This window comes from Bos grunniens, chromosome 4 (assembly GCF_055505025.1).
Source record: "Bos grunniens cultivar Pamir isolate PY7600 chromosome 4, Bosgru_T2T1.0, whole genome shotgun sequence".
NCBI classification, from domain to species: domain Eukaryota; kingdom Metazoa; phylum Chordata; class Mammalia; order Artiodactyla; family Bovidae; genus Bos; species Bos grunniens.
This window is the reverse complement of record NC_141168.1, coordinates 62525037-62546726: the sequence shown is the minus strand read 5'-3', so window position 1 is coordinate 62546726 and position 21690 is coordinate 62525037. Positions and strand designations below refer to the sequence as shown.

General features: G+C 39.3%; 1 protein-coding gene across 8 annotated transcripts in view; it reads left to right on the top strand.

The window, feature by feature from the left end:
• IMMP2L (inner mitochondrial membrane peptidase subunit 2) overlaps positions 1-21690 on the top strand; it is a 958924-nt gene that overhangs the window by 874956 nt on the left and 62278 nt on the right. The window contains exon 7 of one of the 8 annotated variants that reach the window (XM_086396580.1): positions 11684-11785. The exons of 6 other annotated variants lie outside the window; for them this stretch is intronic. In XM_086396580.1, coding sequence (XP_086252706.1) covers positions 11684-11770 — 87 coding nt within the window. In that variant the 3' untranslated portion in view covers positions 11771-11785. Of the gene's footprint in view, positions 1-2543; positions 2662-11683; positions 11786-21690 lie in introns of those variants that run through there. One more of the 8 variants, XM_086396582.1, reaches the window with a different exon arrangement.

Genomic DNA, 21690 nt, shown 5'->3' with positions numbered 1-21690 from the left:
ACAGGTAAACTGTCCTGTAGTAGGTAAGGTTACCTTGAGTTAAGTCTCCCTGACTCATGAGCAACAACAGTATGGCTTAATAGGATAAATAAATTACATGACAGACTGAAAGGTCAGTTTTGCATCTTGCAAAATAAATATTTAGCACAAGAAAAACAGGAAATGCTGATGGTATTGTAATGATGCTAATGTTAATACTTTCAGGTAATCATTAATCAAATCATTTTAAATGCCAAAGAAACAAGACCTTCTTTCCTCCCCTCACACAGACAGGATCCAGTGGCCCAATTAAGCATGAAAACTGCCAGAAGTTTCATCGTAAGCACTGCCTAAAGTTTCTGATTACAACTCTCCAAGTTGATCAGAATTTCTAATTAGTTATGATTGTGTTTTCTTTATAGGAGACTAGAAATCAAGGCATTAAGCATGTTCTCTTGAAGAACTAAACAATGAAATGTAGATTCTCAACTTTCATAAGGATTAAAAAATAATTCAAATGGATTTAAAAATTAGTGTGATTTTTATTCCCTATCTCCATCCCCACTGTAAAATCTTCTGTTCCCAAATAAGAAATGAAACACTACTTTTCTAGGTCACATACATTTATCAATGTATTGTTTCACTAATACTTGACAAATAAAGCCTTTAAGATTGGAGTCAAATACATTTAATAAAAAGTAGTTGGAACAAGCCTACCTTTATGTGTTTCACCAGGTAATTCAATTATGTAATCTCCATGTTATTTGGAAAAGTTTAATTTGTTCCACTTGTAGGTAACTCAATAGCCAATACAGTCACAAAAAATTCTAGTATTTAATAAAATTGTTGGAACCAATAATTATGTGGCAAATACATTATAGCCAAGCAATATAGAATTTCTACCATAAGGCGATATATGTGGGCCTAAAAATACCCACAATCTGCAAAACTATACACGGAAAATAGTCATTTATGGGGAAAATAGATTTGAGATAGACCACTCAAAACTTTTACAACTTTGCAACCAGAATACTATCAAAAGCAATTTTTAAAAAAAATCTAGTAAGAATACCAGTTTAAAAGACTTGTTAAATTCCAATATCGTAAATGCTTGAGTATTATAGTATATCCAGGACTTGGTGTTGAAGAAAAATGGAAGGTAGCTTGATGTAAGAGGCAAAAGAAAATACTGAGGCTGTTCAACTATGAAAAAAGACAAAATGAGGCAGTGTGTGGGAGAGGTGAAGAGTAAGCCCTTCTGATGGATAGTGTGGCCAACATGAATTAGGAAGGACTGAGTGAGATGATTGGGTGTCATCACAGTAACGATATTTAAATATGTTTAGCAGCTAATTCTTGCTGGGGAAAATGTTAGAAAATTGGGTACAAAACAATGTCATATCTATGACTTTCTGATTTCATTCTGTAACTGAAGGGACTATACTGGCATCTGAGTAACTGGTGTTACTCAAATAGTATATATATATATATATATATATATATATTTTGTTGCTAAGTCACTTCAGTCGTGTCCGACTCTGTGTGACCCCATAGATGGCAGCCCACCAGGCTCCCCCGTCCCTGGGATTCTCCAGGCAAGAACACTGTAGTGGGTTGCCATTTCCTTCTCCAGTGCATGAAAGTGAAAAGTGAAAGTGAAGTCACTCAGTCGTGTCTGACTCTTTGTGACCCCATGGACTGCAGCCTACCAGGCTCCTCCGTCCATGGGATTTTCCAGGCAAGAGTACTGGAGTGGGGTGCCATCGCCTTCTCCGATATATATATATATATATATATATATATATATATATATACACACATGTATATGTGGTATATGTTACACCAGTTATATTCAGAAAGGCATGGATGTGACATTGTTTTGTACCCAATTATCTAACATTTTCTTCAGCAAGAAAATCTTGTAACATATAATAGAGGCTCAACTTGATATGTATAATAGGGCTGACGCTTACAAAGTTCTTAGCCTAATCCTCTCTGGGTAAGATTATTCGTAATTTACAATTCAGTCACTAAATCTCAGTCATTAAATTGTGTCTGACTTTTTGCGACCCCATGGACTATAGTACCCCAGGCTCCTCTGTCCTCTACTATCTCCTTGAGTTTGCTCAAATTCATGTCTACTGAGTCAGTGATGCTGTCTAACCATCTCATCCTCTGCCTCCCACTTCTCTTTTTGCCTTCAATCTTTCCCTGCTGATGTGGGGAAAGGGTCTTATTCAATGATGAGCTCTTCGCATAAGGCAGCCAAAGTATTGGAGCTTCAGCTTCATCATCAGTCCTTCCAATGAATATTCAGGGTTGATTTCCTTTAGGATTGACTGGTTTGATCTCCTTGCTGTCCAAGAGACTCTCAAGAATCTTCTCCAGAACCACAATTCAAAAGCATCAATTTTTTGATGCTTAGCCTTATTTATGTTCCAAGTCTCATATCTGTACACGACTACTGAAAAAAACCATAACTTTGACTCTATGGACCTTTGTTGGCAAAGTGATGTCTCTGCTTTTTAATATGCTGGCTAAGTTTGTCTTAACTTTCCTTCCAGAAGCAAGCATCTTAATTTCATGGCTGCAGTCACCATCCACAGTGATTTTGGAGCCCAAGAAGATAAAATTTGTCATTTCTTCCACTTTTCCCCCTTCCACTTGCCATGAAGTGATGGGACCAGATGCCATGATCTTAGTTTTTTAAATGGAGAAAAGGATGTGGTCATCTCATTAGATAAAGAAAACCTTTGATACTATTTTGCCTTGATTCATTATTTTAAAAATTCTCCAAGCAAACTAAGAATAGAAAGGGGCTCTGTGGCTGTAACAAGATGTATCTACCTAAAGCCAGTGACAAATACCATTCTAAGGTAAAAGGGTTATCTCTTATCACTTCTGTTCACTCAGTAGTAGAGGTCTTTGGCAAGAAGAAGGAATGAAATAAAAGAACTGGAAAGGAAGAAATCAATAAAATAGGCATATTTCCATTTCCATTTAAATCACTAAAGGAGTACATGTAAAGTATATGGAAACTACCAAACCAGTGGGAAAAAAGTGAAATTGTAAGACATAATCAAAGAACCAAGAAAGGAAAAACATAGAAAAATAAGAAATGTGGGATGAATTAAAGTGTGTGCACACACACACAACTTTAGCAGTATAAGAATCCAATAGGTAATAGGGAAAAATACTTCAAAGAAATAGAATATTATTGATAGAAATAGATTTAGACACCAAAATACACCATTTCAGAACTGCTCCCAGGTTTGAGAATCAATCATAGGAAGGGCCAAAAGAAAATTTCAAAATAGTTATTAAGGCTATTCTGATTAACATATAAGAATGAGTGTGTGTGTGTGTGTGAGAGAGAGAGAGAGAGAGAGAGAGTGAGTGTGCACTTAGTCTCTCAGTCATGTCCAACTCTTGGGGAACCCAAGGACTGTAGCCCTCCAGGCTTCTCTGACCATGGGGATTCTCCAGGAAGAATACTGGAGTGGGTTGCCATTCCCTCCTCCAGGGGATCTTCCCAACTGGGGATCAAATCCAGGTCTCCCGCATTACAGGTGCATTCTTTACCATCTAAGCCAACAGGGAAGCCCAAGAATACTGGACTGGGTAGCCTATGCCTTCTCTAGAGAAAATTCCCGACCTAGTAATCAAACTGGGGTCTCCTGCATTGCAAGTGGATTCTTTACCAGCTGAGCTACCTGGGATTAGGAATTAGATTAAATCAATAATAAGATAAATCTCAATATTCAAATTAAAAAAAAAATGTTCTCCAGGATTGTGTAATTTGTTGTGTGAATAAAGTGAAAGTGAAAGTCGCTCACTCGTGTCCAACTCTTTGTGACCCCATGGACTATACAGTCCATGGAATTCTCTAGGCCAGAATACTAGAGTGGGTAGCCTTTCCCTTCTCCAGGGGATCTTCCCAACCCTAGTGGTAATGTAAAGATTTATACAATACATTGATAATATAAACAGAATGTTTAGTAGATACTTTCAGAGATTTCTTGAATGAATGAATTTTATCCCCGGTAGTAAACCACTCCAGTATTCGGGTCTGGAGAATAAGGTTACAGTCCTCCCATGGATTACAGTCCATGGGGTCACAGAGTCGGACATGACCAAGTGACCTTCACTTACTTGCTTAGTAAACCTTTACTGCCATCTAGTGACACCATACCCTAATTATAGGCATCTGAGCCACCAGGGAAGCCCCAAGTATAGACAAAGCACTGAATACTGAATCTGTACTCAAATAAAAAGTAATTATGATAATGTCAGTTTGGGGAAAGTCATTTGAAGACTATTTGGCCTTCTCTTGTGTCCATACAAAGTCAGAGAAGAGCAGACTCATTTGAAAAGACTCTGATGCTGGGGAAGATTGAAGGTGGGAGAAGGCAACGACAGAGGATGAGATGATTGGATGGCATCACTGACTCAATGGACACAAATTTGAGTAAATTCTGGGAATTGGTGATGGACAGGGAGGTCTGGTGTGCTGCATTCCATGGGGTCGCAAAGAGTCAAGACACGACTGAGCGACTGAACTGAACTGTGTCCATACTGCCTCCCTCCATCTTTTTTAATGGCCATATATTGAGAGTTATGATAACTGTTTCAGCCTACCCAACAATTTTGGGAAACTTGGGATCTCATTAGAAATCTTGCCTTCTCTTCTGGGATATAAATAGGTCTATCACTTACCTTTGTAAGTATTTAATTTCCTATGATAATGTTTATAGTTAGAAACTTCTATCCATCATTAACCTTAGTGATATGATTTATTATAGGCATATAATGCCTTATGAAGGGAAGAGGAAACTATTCTACCCAGTTTTGCATAGCAATGATGTACCTTTCAAATCTACAGAATATCTGGCACCTTGATCTTGCATTGCAGTACAGACATTAAGCTTTTCCCCTTTGGGTTGCTGACTAAGATTATACCAGTAGAATGTCTAGGTCAGCACTATTTCTTCATTTTACAGGTTAAAGAGAAAAAAAAAAAAAAGGGTTTGGAATTCACATGTGAGCCTTTACTGAAATGGTGTAGTTTTCAGTCCCTTCCTATTGTCACTTTGCATCATTACAAAAACCCACAAAGATATTATGCCATTTTAAATAACATCCTGATTGGCTAGAAGATTAAAAATAAAGTAATAGTAGCATTTACTCTGAGTTTGAGGGATTCATGAGTATCACATTCAGGGGTAGAGATGCTACAATTAAAATCTTAACATTTTCTCCCCCAAATAATTTAGTAACCCAGAAAAGAAGCTGGATATTTGTTTTCCTTCTTTGAGGTCATAATTCTCTTTCACTGACATACTCATTTCTCCTAGATTTGAATTTTTTATTATTGTAATTAAGTACTACTTTATGAGCAGTCATTTCAAAATACGTATTTGTTGGTTTCATAAGTTCACATTTTTTTTACACAAGTTTTGTTGAAATGAAATTAATTGCACCTTATACAGAGAATTCCCAGAACCAAAGAGTTATTGAAAAGCTTGAACATGATATGCTGACATGGTAGAAAATAGTTTTATTATCTTTTTAAAAATTTTAATAGAGTATAGTTGATTTAAAATGTGTTAGTTTCTGCTGTAGAGCAAAGTGAATTGTTATACATCAGTTCAGTTCATTTCAGCTGCTCAGTCGTGTCCAACTCTTTGTGACCCCATGGACTGCAGCACGCCAGGCCTCCCTGTCCATTGCCAACTCCCAGAGTTTACCCAAACTCATGTCCATTGAGTCAGTGATGCCGTCCAGCCATCTTATCCTCTGTCATCCCCTTCTCCTCCTGCCTTCAATTTTTCCCAGCATCAGGGTCTTTTCAAATGAGTCAGTTCTTTGCATCAGGTGCAGTTATACATACATCCACTCTTTTTTAGATTCTTCCTAGCCAAGTCATTACTGAATATTGAAATGAGTTCCCAGTTGGTCCTTATTAGTTATCTTTTTCGTATGTAGTAGTGAGTAAAAATATTTTGTGTAACTATGTTATCTCATCTACTCATTTGCTTTTTGCTGATATAAATAAAATGGAATATTTGGCATTTCAGAGGAGGAGAAACTCTTAGTTGATTTAAATGAACTAAAATCCTGAAAATCAGAAACCCTCTTTGGTTAATATGCAGTAACGTTGTAAGTACTAACGTGATATCGTAAGCCTGACTGCAAATAGGAAAGGGAAATAGCACATGTGACTTTCTGTCCCTCTTCAAATGGTTGTGTAGTTGAAATTTTCAGTGAATGATCAGAGCCCTCTCATTTTGCCAGGGGATAGACTTTGAGGGTGTTTTCAATGTTGGCACGTAGTTATCCAGCTCTGTTACCCTGCATACAAGTCGGATTTACATTTCTTGACTGTTATTTTCATTAAATGGAAACAAGGAAGTGTTGCTTCATTTAAGGCTCATGTGAATTCAAAGCTTTGAGTAAAACCTCATTAATCTGTACCCCATTTGTTCAGAGGATGTAATAATTTAGAAAAGTGCTGGGCTGAAGTTTGCTTTCCTACTATCTATAAAGAGAGGATTACTGACCCATTAACCAAATGAATAGTGCAAACAAGATTGGAAGAACAAATGGTGTTGAACACCCTAAAGCACTTTCGAAGCATCCGTATACCTAGAGTCTATCTCAACCTAGCTGTGTATCTAGCCATATACCTAGCCATATATCTCAAGCCTATCTCAAAATTTATCCTGAGTTTCTTAAAGCAGGATCACTATCCAGCCACAGCGAAGAGAATTTTAAATAAATGGCCCTTATTCGGAATAGTCCCCTAATTCACTCTTCCCCTGCTTTATGCCCAGTTATTCCAAACCTGTGAGGCTAGGTCGAACTTGACAAACAAGTTGTTGAGTCTGTGTACAGACTAGGTTGCTTGTCCGTGTTACACAGTGATCCTAAAGTGGAGGCGATCTTCCCAGTGAGCAGCATACAGGTGGACCTTTGCTGACCAGCTTCTGGAACAGCTGACTATTTGAGATGAGGACTTTTAAATCATTCTCTGTATAGTACTTTTTAAAAGTTTATTAAAACCTTGTAAAGATGTCAGTGTTTTACAGGAGTTTTAGGTTTACAACCAAATTAAGAGATACAGAAGTCTCCTTTTCCACATACTCCCTGTCTCCATACGTGGAAAGGCTCTCCCATTGTCCGCATCATTCACCAAAATGTTACTTTCTTTTCTTTAAACCAAGAATGAAGCTACTTTACTCCCTTGTAATTAGCCAGAGTCTGTAGTTTACCTTAGGGTTCACTGTTGATACAGTCCATTCTACATTCTATAGGTTTGAACAAATGTTATAAGAACATGTTGTGCTTAGTCACTCAGTCGTGTACGACTCTTTGTGACCCCTTGGACTATATCCTACCAGGCTCTTCTGTCCATGGAATTCTCCAAGCAAGAATACTGCAGTGGATTGCCATGCCATTTTCCAGGGGATCTTCCCAAACCAGAGATCAAACCCAGGTCTCCCACATTACAGGTGGATTCTTTACCATCTGGGTCACCAGGGAAGCCCATAAGAACATGTATCCATCATTATAATATCATGAAAAGTATTTTTACAGCCCTAAAAATCTTTTGTGCTCTATCTATTCATTTTTACCGTCTGCACCAGCAACTAGTGAACTTTTTATTGTCTATAATTTTGCCTTTTCCAGAATGTCATATAGTTGTAATCATAGTAGTATGTAGTGTTTTCAGATTGACTTCAAGTTGGTAATATAAATTTAAGTTTCCTTCTTGTCTTTACATGGCTTAATAGCTCATTTCCTGAAGGCAATGGCAACCGACTCCAGTACTCTTGCCTGGAAAATCCCATGGACAGAGGAGCCTGGTAGGCTGCAGTCCATGGGGTCGCTAAGAGTCGAGCACTACAGAGTGACTTCACTTTCCCTTTTCACTTTCATGCATCGGAAAAGGAAATGGCAACACACTCCAGTGTTCTTGCCTGGAGAATCCCAGGGACGGGGGAGCCTGGTGGGCTGCCGTCTATGGGGTCGCACAGAGTCGGACACGACTGAAGCGACTTAGCAGCAGCAATACTCCATTGTCTAGGTGTACTGTAAAATAGCTTTTCACAAAAACTTGTCATATAAAAATCCACAGGGCTTGGACTCTACACATCACCTGCCATGGGGATTTGTTTGCAAATACTAGGCTCCCAGTGAATTTTGAGTGAGTGAATGAATTCATCTTTTTCTATATGTGCTGAAAAGTGTGGCATCATGGTAGAGAGTTCTTTTCTGCTCTATTGAGTAGGAAATGCTTTTTATTTTCGTCTCTCTAGGGAACTAAAATAAAAGATTTATTTCAAAGCTAGAAATTCCATAACTAGTTTAATGACATTTTAAGCATGATCTGCCATTTGACTCTATTTTCCTCCCTGCCCTGCTTCCAATTACCTCCTGAGATTGCAGATTTCTTTCACAGGATATTATTCCCAAGGAAGGGGAAAAAAAAAAGCAAACCAGTGTGGAATTTCATCATTTCCTTCTCCTCCTTTTCGAACTGTGATCACACACTGAAAGCTCCATCCTGAGCTGATGTTTTAGAATCTGTTACCATGGAGCTATTCCTCAGCTCTAAGGATGATTTTATTGCATGCAGTGTTATAGGAAAAGAGAATAATTAAAATTAAACTTAAAAAAATCCTGATTAATAATAGAAATGGGAAAAAAAAATTTAAATCAAATACCTGATGGACTACAATGCATTTTTATGGTCTCCCTTGCTCTCCAAACATTACTTTCATTTACTTATTTATTTTGCTTTCTGTGTTTGTAATTGTGTTGTTTTTAAAAGACCCTGCTGTCTACTAGCTTCTGGGCATCTGTCCAAATTACGAATGGACATTAACCCAATTCAGCAGATCAGATTTCTGTAGAGACCTCCAGAAGACCCCACTAGTCCATCGTTACCAACCTGCCTCTGACCTGTGCCCTCCAAGACAAAGCTACTTAAAAGAAAAAATAATAAGATTCGGTGCTTGTGTAGAGGTCAAGAAGGATGCAAAAGTGCAAGATCTGAGGTGACTTTGAGAATGAAGGTAACCCAGACACCAAGGCAAGTCTGAAGGGGAGTTGATGTTGAGGCGATATTGAAGTGAAGGTCTGCATTAGCCATGCACTCTGTCACTTTGCAGCCAGTAATGATCCTACCGTGACAGTGGTGGCCTTTTTCTTACATGGATTGAGTGATCAGGACTTATCATTTTATAAACCCTTGATTTTAACAGTTCAGAAATTTTCAGCTATACTCTATTTCAAATGTTTTTTCCATTTTATAGCACTTAGAAGTATAATAATGATGGAAGAAAAAGATGGCATATTTACCAAAAGTCTCTTTCCCTGATAAAACCTCTGAAAAAAAAGTTTTGTTTTGTTTTGTTTTGTTTTGCATTTAGGAGAAATGAAATTTAGAACTGCATGAGGAAGCACATGAAATGAGTTGCATTTAAAGCATTCAAAATGTCTTAAAATAGCCATTCAGATATTTGTCACATTTCCTGATTCTTTGGAAAGTAAAAGACAATAGCTTTATTGCAGGAAGAATTCAAAGTGTTCTCTGCTTCTAAGACCTTGGTCCAGATAGAAGCTCAGAAGAGTGTCAGGTGCTGGGAGCTAGGCCCAGTGCTGGCCAGGAGCAGTATTTTAGCTTTGGTGCAAACAACACAAGATATGTTATACAGGCCTGACAATTGCTATTGTGACACCAGGGGTCAGAAGTTAGAGAAATGAATGGTTTGTGACTGATAGTCAACATAGAATAGAGGTTAAGAGCTCAGCCTTCCAATTAATGGTTAAGTGTTTGTTTCAACTCTTTAAGCCTCAGGTTTCTCATCTGTGAAATTGGATTCATAATTGTATGTAGTCCATAAGGTAGTTGTAATGATGGAATTAGACAATATGTGTAAATTAGTTTAGCCATTTACACATAGTGTGTTCCCAGCATAGAGTAAGCATCTGATAAATAAGAGAGTTACTTTTGTAAAAATTCAAAGTCTTTTGAGAGGTGCTTAGTGGATGCAGTATCTACTTCAACTTTAGGGCAATATGGATCTCCCAGTAGAATATGTTGAATTTTGGATATCATGTGGGAGGATTCTATTATATCGTTCTAGATTTCTTACAACTGGTATAAATGCATCTAATTCTATTTCTCAATCCAGGTGAACAGTTCAAAATGTTTCTGGGATGGAAATGGCATCCCTGATCACTTGAAAGTTTTATTATGTACTTATTATTCAGCACATAGATAAAAAGAAATGGTTACATTTTTCTTGAAAGCTTTCTTCTGCACTTATTATTCAGGAGGGCTTGATGTGAGGTGGATAAAGAGGAATGGCTATACTTTTCTTTTTTCCTTTCCTTTTCTTTCTTTTTATTAACCATCTCCATCCTCCAGATGTCATGATTTCTGTTAAGCAGTCTCTTCTTTCTCTGGTGGAGTGCTAGTGTTCCATAGACAGAGGGACCACTTAGTCCCCTCTGGACTCTTACACTGTTAGAGATATTAGCAGAGACCAACAGTTTAAAATCTGATTGGCTAAACACTGGACTACCTTAGCATCTCAACTGTCCAGACAGAGCAGTGCTGAAACAATCACCAGTTCCCCTTCTCTGTGGTTTATCAGCAAATGTTCTTAATTCATTAGTTTCCTCGCTACTGTTTCATTGCAACATTTGCTCTCTCTTTTCCCTTCACCCCAGTAGGCCCGTTTATGTAACTTGGAAATCTGGTTTGGCTTAAGGTCTGGCTCCTGTGATCTGCTGGGCCCAGATTTCTTCAGGGTCTGCGTGACACCTGTGAGGCACTGGTTGTGATCGCCATATGTGGCGTTCTACACTTGTCGTAAGAAATGGGTGTTTAGTCAGAGCTGTTACAACAGTCAACAGACCTTTTGAGATCTCCTGGGTATGGAGTGCTGTGAGAGTTTTTCAAATAATCATATTATAGAACAAAAAGAAAACACCCTCAGAAAACCAGTTCTGTAGTGTGTCTAGAGAGAAGCAAAACCAGCGTGTTCTTTTCTCCCTTTCATTGTGATCTGTTATCTAGACACTTCATTCCTTCTGAGTAGTTGCCCTCCTGGGACTTGGGGACAGCAAAAGCTCGCTCTCTCTCAATACAAGCTGAAAGCAATGAATAGTAGATGAGAGCTTCGGACTTCTCAGTGGTTGATGTGGGCATTTCATTTCTGACTTTCAGTGTATTTACTGAATCTGATAATGGAAGACATCAGCTTCAAAGCCCTTCATGGCTCTGAAACATTTTCATCTACTGCTGAATGATTAAATTTCCTGAAGACTAGTGGGATATAGATTATCTTTACTGGGAAAAAAATGTTTCTAATTTAAGCTTAATGTGAAGGGCGGTTCAATACTGGATGTAAACAGCATACATCCGAGCAGATGCAGATAAACACTAACAGAAAGGTAATGAGTCTATCTTGGGCCTGGACTTGGGGAATTAAGACTGAATTCTCAAGGTGGCACAAAGGCAAGTGAATTCTTACTCCAAGGCTGATAAGCAGATAATAATTAGAAAAATAAAACTGTTTACTTTTTTGATGACAAAGCACAGATGTCTCCACTTGATTTCATATGAAATGGAAGGTTTAACTGCCATTGTGGAGGGAAATGAAGCTATTTTTTTTTTTTTTTCTCTTCTCAGAAAAGTGCTGAAGCAGATTGTCCATTAAGAAATCTAATAGAGAATTTGAAGACAGAGACCTCACAGCAAGGGAAAGAGAACGACTAGGTTGGGAAACAGTGAATCTAACAGTGATAAGTCAGCTTCCTTCTGCCAGGAAGTTCAGTGCTGAAAATTCACATAGTATAAACTCTATTTATACACTTTCTTACTTGAGAGTCTTAGATCTATAGCTTCTGTAGTTCATTGTTGTCAATACACTCCTAAAATAAAGGTTGATCAAGGACATATGTGTACTTTCTTAAGAAAATAAACCCCTAAGTCTTTTTAATATGTGTTACCAAGAGTGGAAGTAGAATAGATCAGAAATCTGTTTTTAATACTGAATGCTGCTGCTGCTGCTAAGTCTCTTCAGTCGTGTCTGACTCTGTGTGACCCCATAGACGGCAGCCCACCAGGCTCCCCCGTCCCTGGGATTCTCCAGGCAAGAACACTGGAGTGGGTTGCCATTTCCTTCTCCAGTGCATGAAAGTGAAAAGTGAAAGTGAAGTCGCTCAGTCATGTCCGACTCTTAGCGACCCCATGGACTGCAGCCCACCAGGCTCCCCCATCCATGGGATTTTCCAGGCAAGAGTACTGGAGTGGGGTGCCATTGTAACCTAGTCCAAAAAGTCTCTCTGGACTCTACCAAAGCAGTTCTTGAAAACTAGAGTCTTTTCATCACAGACTCTGAATTGTAAGTATGTGTACTGTGAGACGGAGAAGGCAATGGCAACCCACTCCAGTACTCTTGCCTGGAAAATCCCATGGACAGAGGAGCCTGGTAGGCTGCAGTCCATGGGGTCACAAAGAGTCGGACACGACTGAGCAACTTCACTTTCACTTTTTACTTTGATGCACTGGAGAAGGAAATGGCAACACACTCCAGTGTTCTTGCCTGGAGAATCCCAGGGACGGGGGAGCCTGGTGGGCTGCTGTCTATGGGGTCATACAGAGTCAGACACGATGAAGAGACTTAGCAGCAGTAGCAGCAGTACTATGAGACTGCCTTTCTAGTGAACATTTACACAAGCCTACTATCTTAGCAGGCTTTTACTCCATTTCTTTCCTTGCATATCATGCCATTTTATTTGATCAGCCTCCATTCGGAAGTATATACAATGAAATTCATTCAGCAAATATTTATCTCATGTCTACTCTGTGCCAGTCACTGACAGCACAGGTAGAACAGGATAAGGTGCTTATAATCTGGAAAAGGAGACAGAAATGTCAACAGATTACATGCTGGCCGGTGTCAGAGCATGGATGTGCATAGGCTGCAGTGGGGCCAGAAGAGGAGGCATTCTCCCCAAGGAGATCCAGGAGTGCCTCCCGGTGGGGGTGATATTTGTGCTGTGTCTCCAAAGATGAACAGGGTGTACTTAAAATATTTGGTCAAGCTTAACGTGTGACAGCCTTGTGGGAATAATAGCTACTAGAAGATTAAATATATGCTGTTTGTGTAAAAGGTAAGTATTCTCATAAATTAAACTTAATTATAGAGAGTGTTATGACATAGAGAGTAAATACATTTCATTTGGAGGAAATTTAAGATATACAAATGGCAATAATGCACTACGACAGCACCTGTGTGTGGCTATTACTATGTAGACATAGTGTGTCGTGTGTTATTCACTCAGTTGTGTCTGACTCTTTGCGACCCATGGACTGTAGCCCACCAGGCTCCTCTGTCGACAGAATTCTGCAGGGAAGGATACTGGAATGGGTTGCCATTCCCTTCTCCAGGGGATCTTACTAACTCAGGTGTAGACCTCTGAGTCTACAAATACCTGTCATTTTTCTTTTTCTTTTTTTTTCTCTATATGGAATTCTGTAGGAGCAAGAATCAGAGAGATTTGGTGCCTGGGAAGGTTTATTTAGATAACTTATTAATTTGCCAGGCACTACGTTGACCAGTAGATACTGTATTTCTTAATGAAAAGCAAACTAAGTCAAAGAAAGGTTAGATGTCTTGCTTGAGAATCTTCAGAGCTCATCAGTGACAAAACCGTGAACTGAACTTCAGGCTCTTGATTATATACTAATGCCCAAACTGTTCACAAAGTATTAGGAGGTTTAACTGTAGGAAGACTGAAATTCAATATTGATCGACTGATTATTTACTAAATAGCTCAGTGTCACAGGCCATGAGATGTCTGTCTCCCTGCTGGTCGCTAAGGCCGATGCTTACTTACTAGATCGCATCCCCTTTCACCTACAAGGATAATTCTTACCCTCTATCCTGCATCATCAATATCTTCCTGTCTATAAGATCCTTCCTAACAGCATACTAACATGCTGGGTTTTATTCTATCACTTAAAAACTCTTAGTTTCTACCTCTAGTAACCTCCTACTTTTCTCCTTTTCATCTTTTTGTCATTACCAAACTGAGAGTTGTCTGTGCTCCCTGTCTGTGTTTCCTCTTGCCTCCTATTCTCTCTGAAGTTCGCTCCCGGCAGGCTTGTAGCCACATCACTCTGCAGAGATTGCTCCTGTGAAGGTCAGCAGTGAACTCCTAGTTGTTGACCTCAATGGTCACTTCTTCAACCTCATCCTAATGGCCCTGCAGCTGCACTTGGCCGTAAAAGGCCAGTGCCCCAGAGTCCTTGTCTGGTACAGTGGCCTGCCTGCCTTCTTGAAACATTTTCTTCCTCAAATCCCAGAACAAAGCATTGTCCTTCTGCCTCAGAGCTACTTGTATGCTTAATCAAACTTTAAAGTTCACAAAGTCTGACCCTGAACTCACGAGCTGTGCCACAGTCACTCTACTCTTACCCTATCTCCCCCTCCCCTTCCACAAACTTTCCCACCTCAGTTCATGATGGCTCCATACTTGTAGTTGCTCATGGAAGAAAACTGTGGTTCAGTCTCCTTTCACACTTCACATTCAATTCATCAGTGAATTAATTTGGCTCTATCATGACTATGATAGACTCTGACCACTTCTCAGCAGCTCTACTGCTACGAAGCTGCCATCACTTCATTTCTGGCTTATTAAAAGAGTATGTCCCCTCCCCCACCCCATCTCTCTACTTTTATCCTTGCTTAAGACTAGTCTTAAGGCAATATCCAGAGTTATCCTGGTAAAATTTAAGTCCTTCCCTCAAAGCATTTCATAAGACTAACGAGGCCCTAAATCACTTATCCTCCTATTTCTTCTGTGACATTGTCTTCTGTCACTCTTTGCATCAACCACTAAACTCCATACTCTTTGGTCTCCTTCCTATTCACCTGATTCAGGGGTTAGCAAGCTATCTGTAACAGAAAAGATAGTACAGTAAGTCCCCTACATACAAACCTTCAGTGTTTCAAAGATGTGAACATACATCTGGCTCCAGCAAGGAACCAGAATCAATGTCAGGTGTGAGTGAAATTGCAGCTCACCCTCCATCTCCTGTTGATGATGATCCTTCAGCTCTACCATCTCCCACCTCCTTTCCCTTCTCCAGTCAGTAACTCCTCTGTCTATTCATTTGATACCAGCTGTGTGCCAGCTGTTGTTACAAGGTTCTGTACTGTTAAGATGAAAAATGTTTTATTTTTTGTGTTTGCTTCTTATGTATCATATTACCGGGGTCCAGCCCCGGTGGATCCAGGGATTTCGAAGGGGAGACGGCTTCGGTGATCAGGATACGATAGAATTAAAAATATAAAGAGTGATCAAATAAGTATAGCTCAGTGAGAAAATTCAGTGGAGAAAAGAGGCTGAATAACTTGGTTTACATGGAAAGCTAATAAAATTCCAAGATGAGGAATTCGCATCACCTACGTAGGCTGCAGGCGCCCTCCCGTTCTCCCGAAGGAGAGGGGACACTAAGGCCTCCTCGGTCAGATCTTAGAAGCCCAGGCAAAATTAGTAGGCTTGACGAGCCTCCACTCTTCAGATGGGAATTCAGCCAGAAGGTGAGAGAAAGAACGACATGGGGAGACCAAGTTTCGGTGAACAAGGCCTGCACTTTATTTTCCAAAGTAGTTTTTATACCTTAAGTTGTGCATAGAGGATAATGGGGGAAGGAGTAGAGTCATGCAAGGACAGCAGTCCTTGATCCTAATCGAAGCCAGGCTTTCAAGCTTATCATATGCAAAGGTTTAGGTGATTTACATCATCTTCTGGCCAGGAGGCCTGTTAACATTTTATGACCCTTTCTTCAGAAAGCTTATTTTTCTCTAAAGGTGATTATTCTAAAGTCAGGCGCTGCCCTCCAAAAGCATTAGATATTTTGCATTCCTATAGGGCAAAGGTGTGGTGAGCTATAACAAGAAAAGAATTAACTCAAGGGTCCAAGGTTACAAACATTAAAGCTACTACTTACTTTCCTATACACCAATTATATTAATCAATACACTGCCAGGGACACAGTAGGTAAGGGATATGGAAACTTAGCAGCAAACATTGGCCCAACAAGTGAAAAAACCCTTCACCAATACAATTTCTAATCAATTTTTTAACTGCTCAAAGGAATCTGTATTTAGACAGTTTAGAACATCTCATGCCTCTCACGGTTGGGAGGCTGTGAACAATCACATGTGGCTGGAAGAACCTATTCAGGCAGGCTAGAGAACTTCCAAAGGAGTTTGTAGGTTGAAACACTCTTGTCATGCCCAGGAACTTTATTAACTGGAGCTGTAAGTTAACTCTTTTTCAGAGAGAGGTGGTGGGGGACAGCCCCCCGTAAAGTCAGAGGTGTAGGTGAGAGCACAAAGCAGTAAAGTAGGCATACTCTGGTTTTGGGGGTAGATGCTTGAGAATTTCCAGGGGGACTCCTGAGGCTCAATCCCGCCTTTGTGTATGCCGAGCCTCCTTCCTCATGACCTTTGCCATGGGCGGAGTTCCTCATGCTGGCTCCCTGCATCATATGTCTGAAAAGCTTTATAAGCCCATTACAGTGCAGTATTATATAGCTGGTTGTGTTAGTTGGGTACCTAGGCTAACTTTGTTGGACCTATGAACAAACTGGACTCACATGTCTGAAAGGAACTTGTTTGAATGTGGGGTATTTACAGTACATAATTCAGGCTTTATAGGCATGTGCTTTCTGTCACAACTACTGAACTCTGGCATTGTAACACAAAATAGCCATAAATAATGCATACAGGAATGGATGTGGCTTTGTTCCAATTGCACTTTATTTACAATAACAGGCAGCAGGCTACAGACTACAGATTTGTCCTACAGACTGGTTTGCAGACCCTTTGCGATTCCAAGACTTAGGATTGTCTTCTCCAGATAGCCCCACTGCTTTCCACTCCCCTCTCATCAGGATCTACTCAAGTGTCACCTTCTTAATGAGGTATATTTCAGTCAGAGTACTGGCATTACATTCGTGTCATACTCAAATGAGAAAAGTTTAAGTATGATTTATTAAAGGTATGGGCAGAGAACAGGTAGACCAGCTAGGTATGTACATGGCAGGCTTGGTTAGCAGAGCCTTAGATGGACATAGAAGCAGCTGTAGAACCTAGGTCAATAGAAGTGGGTAGTCGGGACCTCTTGAGAGAAACAATGACCTCTTGAACTTCTGCCTGGGCTTCCTATGATTGGAACCAAATCTACAGCCAGAGGGCAAAAGAGGTCCCTGATACTGTCCATGTGGTCTGCCTCCTGGGACAGAAGAGTTCAGAGAAAGGTAGAGAATCTATCTGGTGAGCCAAAGGAAAGATACCAGTAAAAGTGGGCTTTCTCACCCACCATATTGACAATTACAACCAGGACTGAGTGCATCATTTCAAGGGCCACTTGTTTAAAAATTAAGAAGTCTATGACATTGGCAGTGGAACATTACACCCAACATGGAGCCCTTCTGCACCTGGGGCCCTGTGTGACTGCATCGCCTGCATACCCAGGAAGCCAGTCTTGATTTCAACCCTTGCCCCCAACACTGAATTCCCAGTTTTTCTTCCATACTTTATTTTCTCTACTACATCTGTCCCAATCTCACTTGCTATACAATTTAAATTATTTGGTTAATTTATCATCTCTCTGCCCCAGTCAATTTGAGCTCCCCAGGCAGAGATTTTAGTAGCTTTTGTTACATATGGCACATCTTGTCTCAAACACTCAATGATACATAGTAAATGCAATTAACATGTGTAAATATATACAGCTACTCCTGGAAAAGAGAAGAAGAAAAGCTCCAGAAAGGGATCACACTTACTAATTTAGCTTGTTTCCCCTTCCCTAGCCCTTCTCTCTAGAAGCCAAAACCCAGAGTTGACTGTAGGCCAGTATCTCTCACTGGAAAGGATCATTTTTTAAATTCTCTGTATTTAAGATCATCTATCTGAATAATCTCTTATGTAGAGGAAGTAATCAAAACAAGACCTCTAACTTAAATGAACAGTTGGCATTTAGAATAGAAATGTGTGCGTGAATATAATTTTCAAGTTTTCTAAGGATTATTTCTGTGGTGTGAACTCAGCTACTATTCTTTGTGGTCTATTCCAGAATGACTGCTTCTCAGAGTTCTGTGCCTGGCCTACTTCTCTCACTATGCACGCTTTGTAGCAAGCTCGTCTGTAGCTCCTGGATCAAAATAGCACTTAGATGAGGCACAGACACTATCTCCAGCCAGTATCTTTCACCTGGGCTTCAAAATGGACATGGTCTAGTCCAGCTGCCTACTACAATTTCATTACTTGTAAAGTCTCATAGATATATCAAACCCACTCAGAATAGATATCACTGTTTTTCCCTTCTCTGCTCTAACCACCAGCCTGCTCTTCCTGCTTTGCCTCTGAGGACAGTATCTTCATCCCTCATTATCCCTGCAGGAAACCTAGGAGTCTCTGGTGACCTCTCTCACTTCCTCACCTACTATATAATTATCCACACAGCCTATTGTTTTTCACCTCCTAAATACCTCTCATATCTGAATCTGCTTCTCATCTCCCCATTTGTTAACCTCATTCATTTTGACAGTTGGTACCCTGAATAGCCTTGTTGCGTTTAACCATGCTGTTAAATCTGTTATCTACTATGCTGCTAATGCATCCTTTCCTTCTTACATGTAGATCTTCCCATGTCTCCTATGTAATATTTTCAGTGTTTTCTCTTCATCAATAACGTGAAACCTGAGCCTCTTTAGATGTCAAGTAGAATCCTACAAGGTTTTATCTGAGACCTCGATGTCTTACCAGCATATATTGCTTACCCAAGTGACTTGCACATATAGAACAGGATCTTTTCCATGGTCTTTAATGTCTCTCCCTGCCTTAGCACCTGGAGAAGGCAATGGCAACCCACTCCAGTATTCTTGCCTGGAGAATCCCAGGGATGGGAGCCTGGTGGGCTGCCGTCTGTGGGGTCGCACAGACTCAGACACGACTGTCATGACTTAGCAGCAGCAGCGGCCTTAGCACCCAGTGTTATTCCTCCTACAGAGAATGCTTTCCCCAGTCTATCCAACCCAGCAAATTTCTGCTTCTCTTCTAAACCCACCTCCCTCCCTCTCTTCCCACAGCACCTTATAATGACCCCATGATAGCCTCACATCACACTTTATAACAGTTGGTTTAGATATCTTGCTTTCCACTAGATTCTAAATTCCTTTGGAGAAGAGACATCTTATCTTTGTAGCCCCTAGCCCCATGTCTAGCACAATAACCAGCACATATTATTGTCACTGCTAAATAAATGAGATGAACAGATGCTACATTTTGATTCTGGCTATTACACAAAGTGCACGTGTGTGCATAAATTTAAACCACAGGTCTAGAACTGCACAATTGTAATTGAAAATACTTAAATGTTAAAGTCTTTTAAACAATATTGTAAATAATATCAACTATTCTCTAATGATTTTTTCGTAGCAAGTATGAAAGGTAGCTAGTTTTATTTTGCTTTTAATGACTATGAAAAAGTTACCTTTTAAACAAAAAATCAGTAGTTTGTAATCATTAAATTTATTTATAAGCTTTAAAAGGAAAGATAAATGTATCTCTCTAAATAAATATACACAATACACAATATTTAATCACTTACAAACAAAATATCTCAAAAATTTTAAAAAGTATAGTTGTATAAACTATCAGTTATATTTAATTAAAAGTAATATTGCTGACACATTATTTATGTATAATGATTAATTAGGTCTTTTTTAAATATAAATTTATTTATTTTAGTCGGAGGCTAATTACTTTACAATACTGTATTGGTTTTGCCATACATCAACATGAATCTGCCACGGGTATACATGTACTCCCCATCCTGAACCCCCCTCCCTTCTCCCTCCCCGTACCATCCCTCTGGGTCATCCCAGTGCACCAGCTCCAAGCATCCTGTATCATGCTTCGAACCTGGACTGGTGATTTGTTTCATATATGATATTACACATGTTTCAATGCACCCCATGGTTATGTCATTCAGCTTCAAATAATAACTCCTTTCAGTTCAAACATATACTAATCTTAGAATGCATTGTCAGAGTCTGAAGGTCAAATTAAAATTTGGCTGTGATGTTTGAAAAGAATAGCCTGTGCTGTACCCATGCCATGTTCCCTGGTTTTCTGAGGGGCACATTAAAAGGATTATGTTCTTGTTGGAGGAATATATAGGGCAATAAACAGTTTTGTGGGTAATTAAACAGTGAAGTGAAGCCGAATCTTCCAATTACCAGCAAAAGGCTCTTATTGCAAATATATTATGGTACCCTGAAAATTTCCTTTTGTTTTTTGTTAAACTAAAAAAAATTAGTTTTTTACAACATTTTATGAGCTTGATTATTATTAGTTTTATACTGAGCAGAAAGCAGATGTGTACACTGCAAAAACTCCTAAACTGAATTTCCAAAATTCAAAATCCAAGCTAATATCACCAGATCCAAAAATAACTTTTCACTTTCTATAAACTATTTCTGTGCCCATAGAAAAGCAGGGAGAAAAGACGAGAGGACTGACATTTAATCCAGAATAGATAGGCCTTTGGGTAGAGATAGCTGCTGAGTAAAGCTGACAGATGTCTACAAAAAATGCAGTTTGTAGATAGAAAAACTGTATTCTACATCCCCAGGCTATGAAATCTGGACTTTCTGAACAAAGACAGTGTAGCTAACCCCAGTCATCTCTGAAATAAGATATTATTCATCTTAGGGTAGCAGTGATATTCAGTGATTATATTAAATGAATCATGATTACTTAAAACATGGTAAAATATACAAAAGAGAACTGGAAAACCATTACATTATTTTTCTTCTCTGGCACTATGAATTGAATGTTGATAAATTTTACCCTTTGACCTCATTTTTTTAAAGATGGGCTTCAGAAAGAGGTACATTATTTGATGGGAATGTATAAGCTTGGAGAAAGGTTTGGGAAAATTCTAGCCAGAAAACTTTCCCCAATACTGTGATGGTGGTTTTATTCTATGCACTAAATCTTATAGAAAGAAATTCAATGCCAGTCTACTGGGAAGATTGAATAATGCCCCAAAACTTTCATGATAGGAAGTAGGGATGGCTGGGCCTCCATCTACCTAACACATCCATTGTAAAGTGACTCAAGATCTCCTGAATAAAGACTGTTCATTATGCTCATGTTCAGACAAAGTTTTCTTCTATTGCCCATGTTTTCTTCTATTTCATCTCTCTTCATGTTTCCCTAACTACACGCACACACACACACACACACAAATACTGACACACATACATTTTCAAACAAAAGACTCACCTCTATGACCATTTTCCTTTGACTGTTCTTTGAAAAATCAAACATGATATGCTATCACATGTCCTTGGTATGTCCCAGTATGAATGTCCATTTAAGGACCATCAGTCATGAATAAGTTATGATTCCATGAATGGTTGTTACAAAACAAGGTATCTTCATGTTGCTCTGATAGTTTAGGATTCTATGTTTCACTGAAGCATGGGCTTTATGTATAGTTCCATTATGACATTGTGTGAAATTTTGCAATAAGAGTTAAATGTCAGAGGGTATGTGCCTATTTGCAGGGATCAGTAATGAAAACTGAAGCTCAGCTCTTTGGTTATGA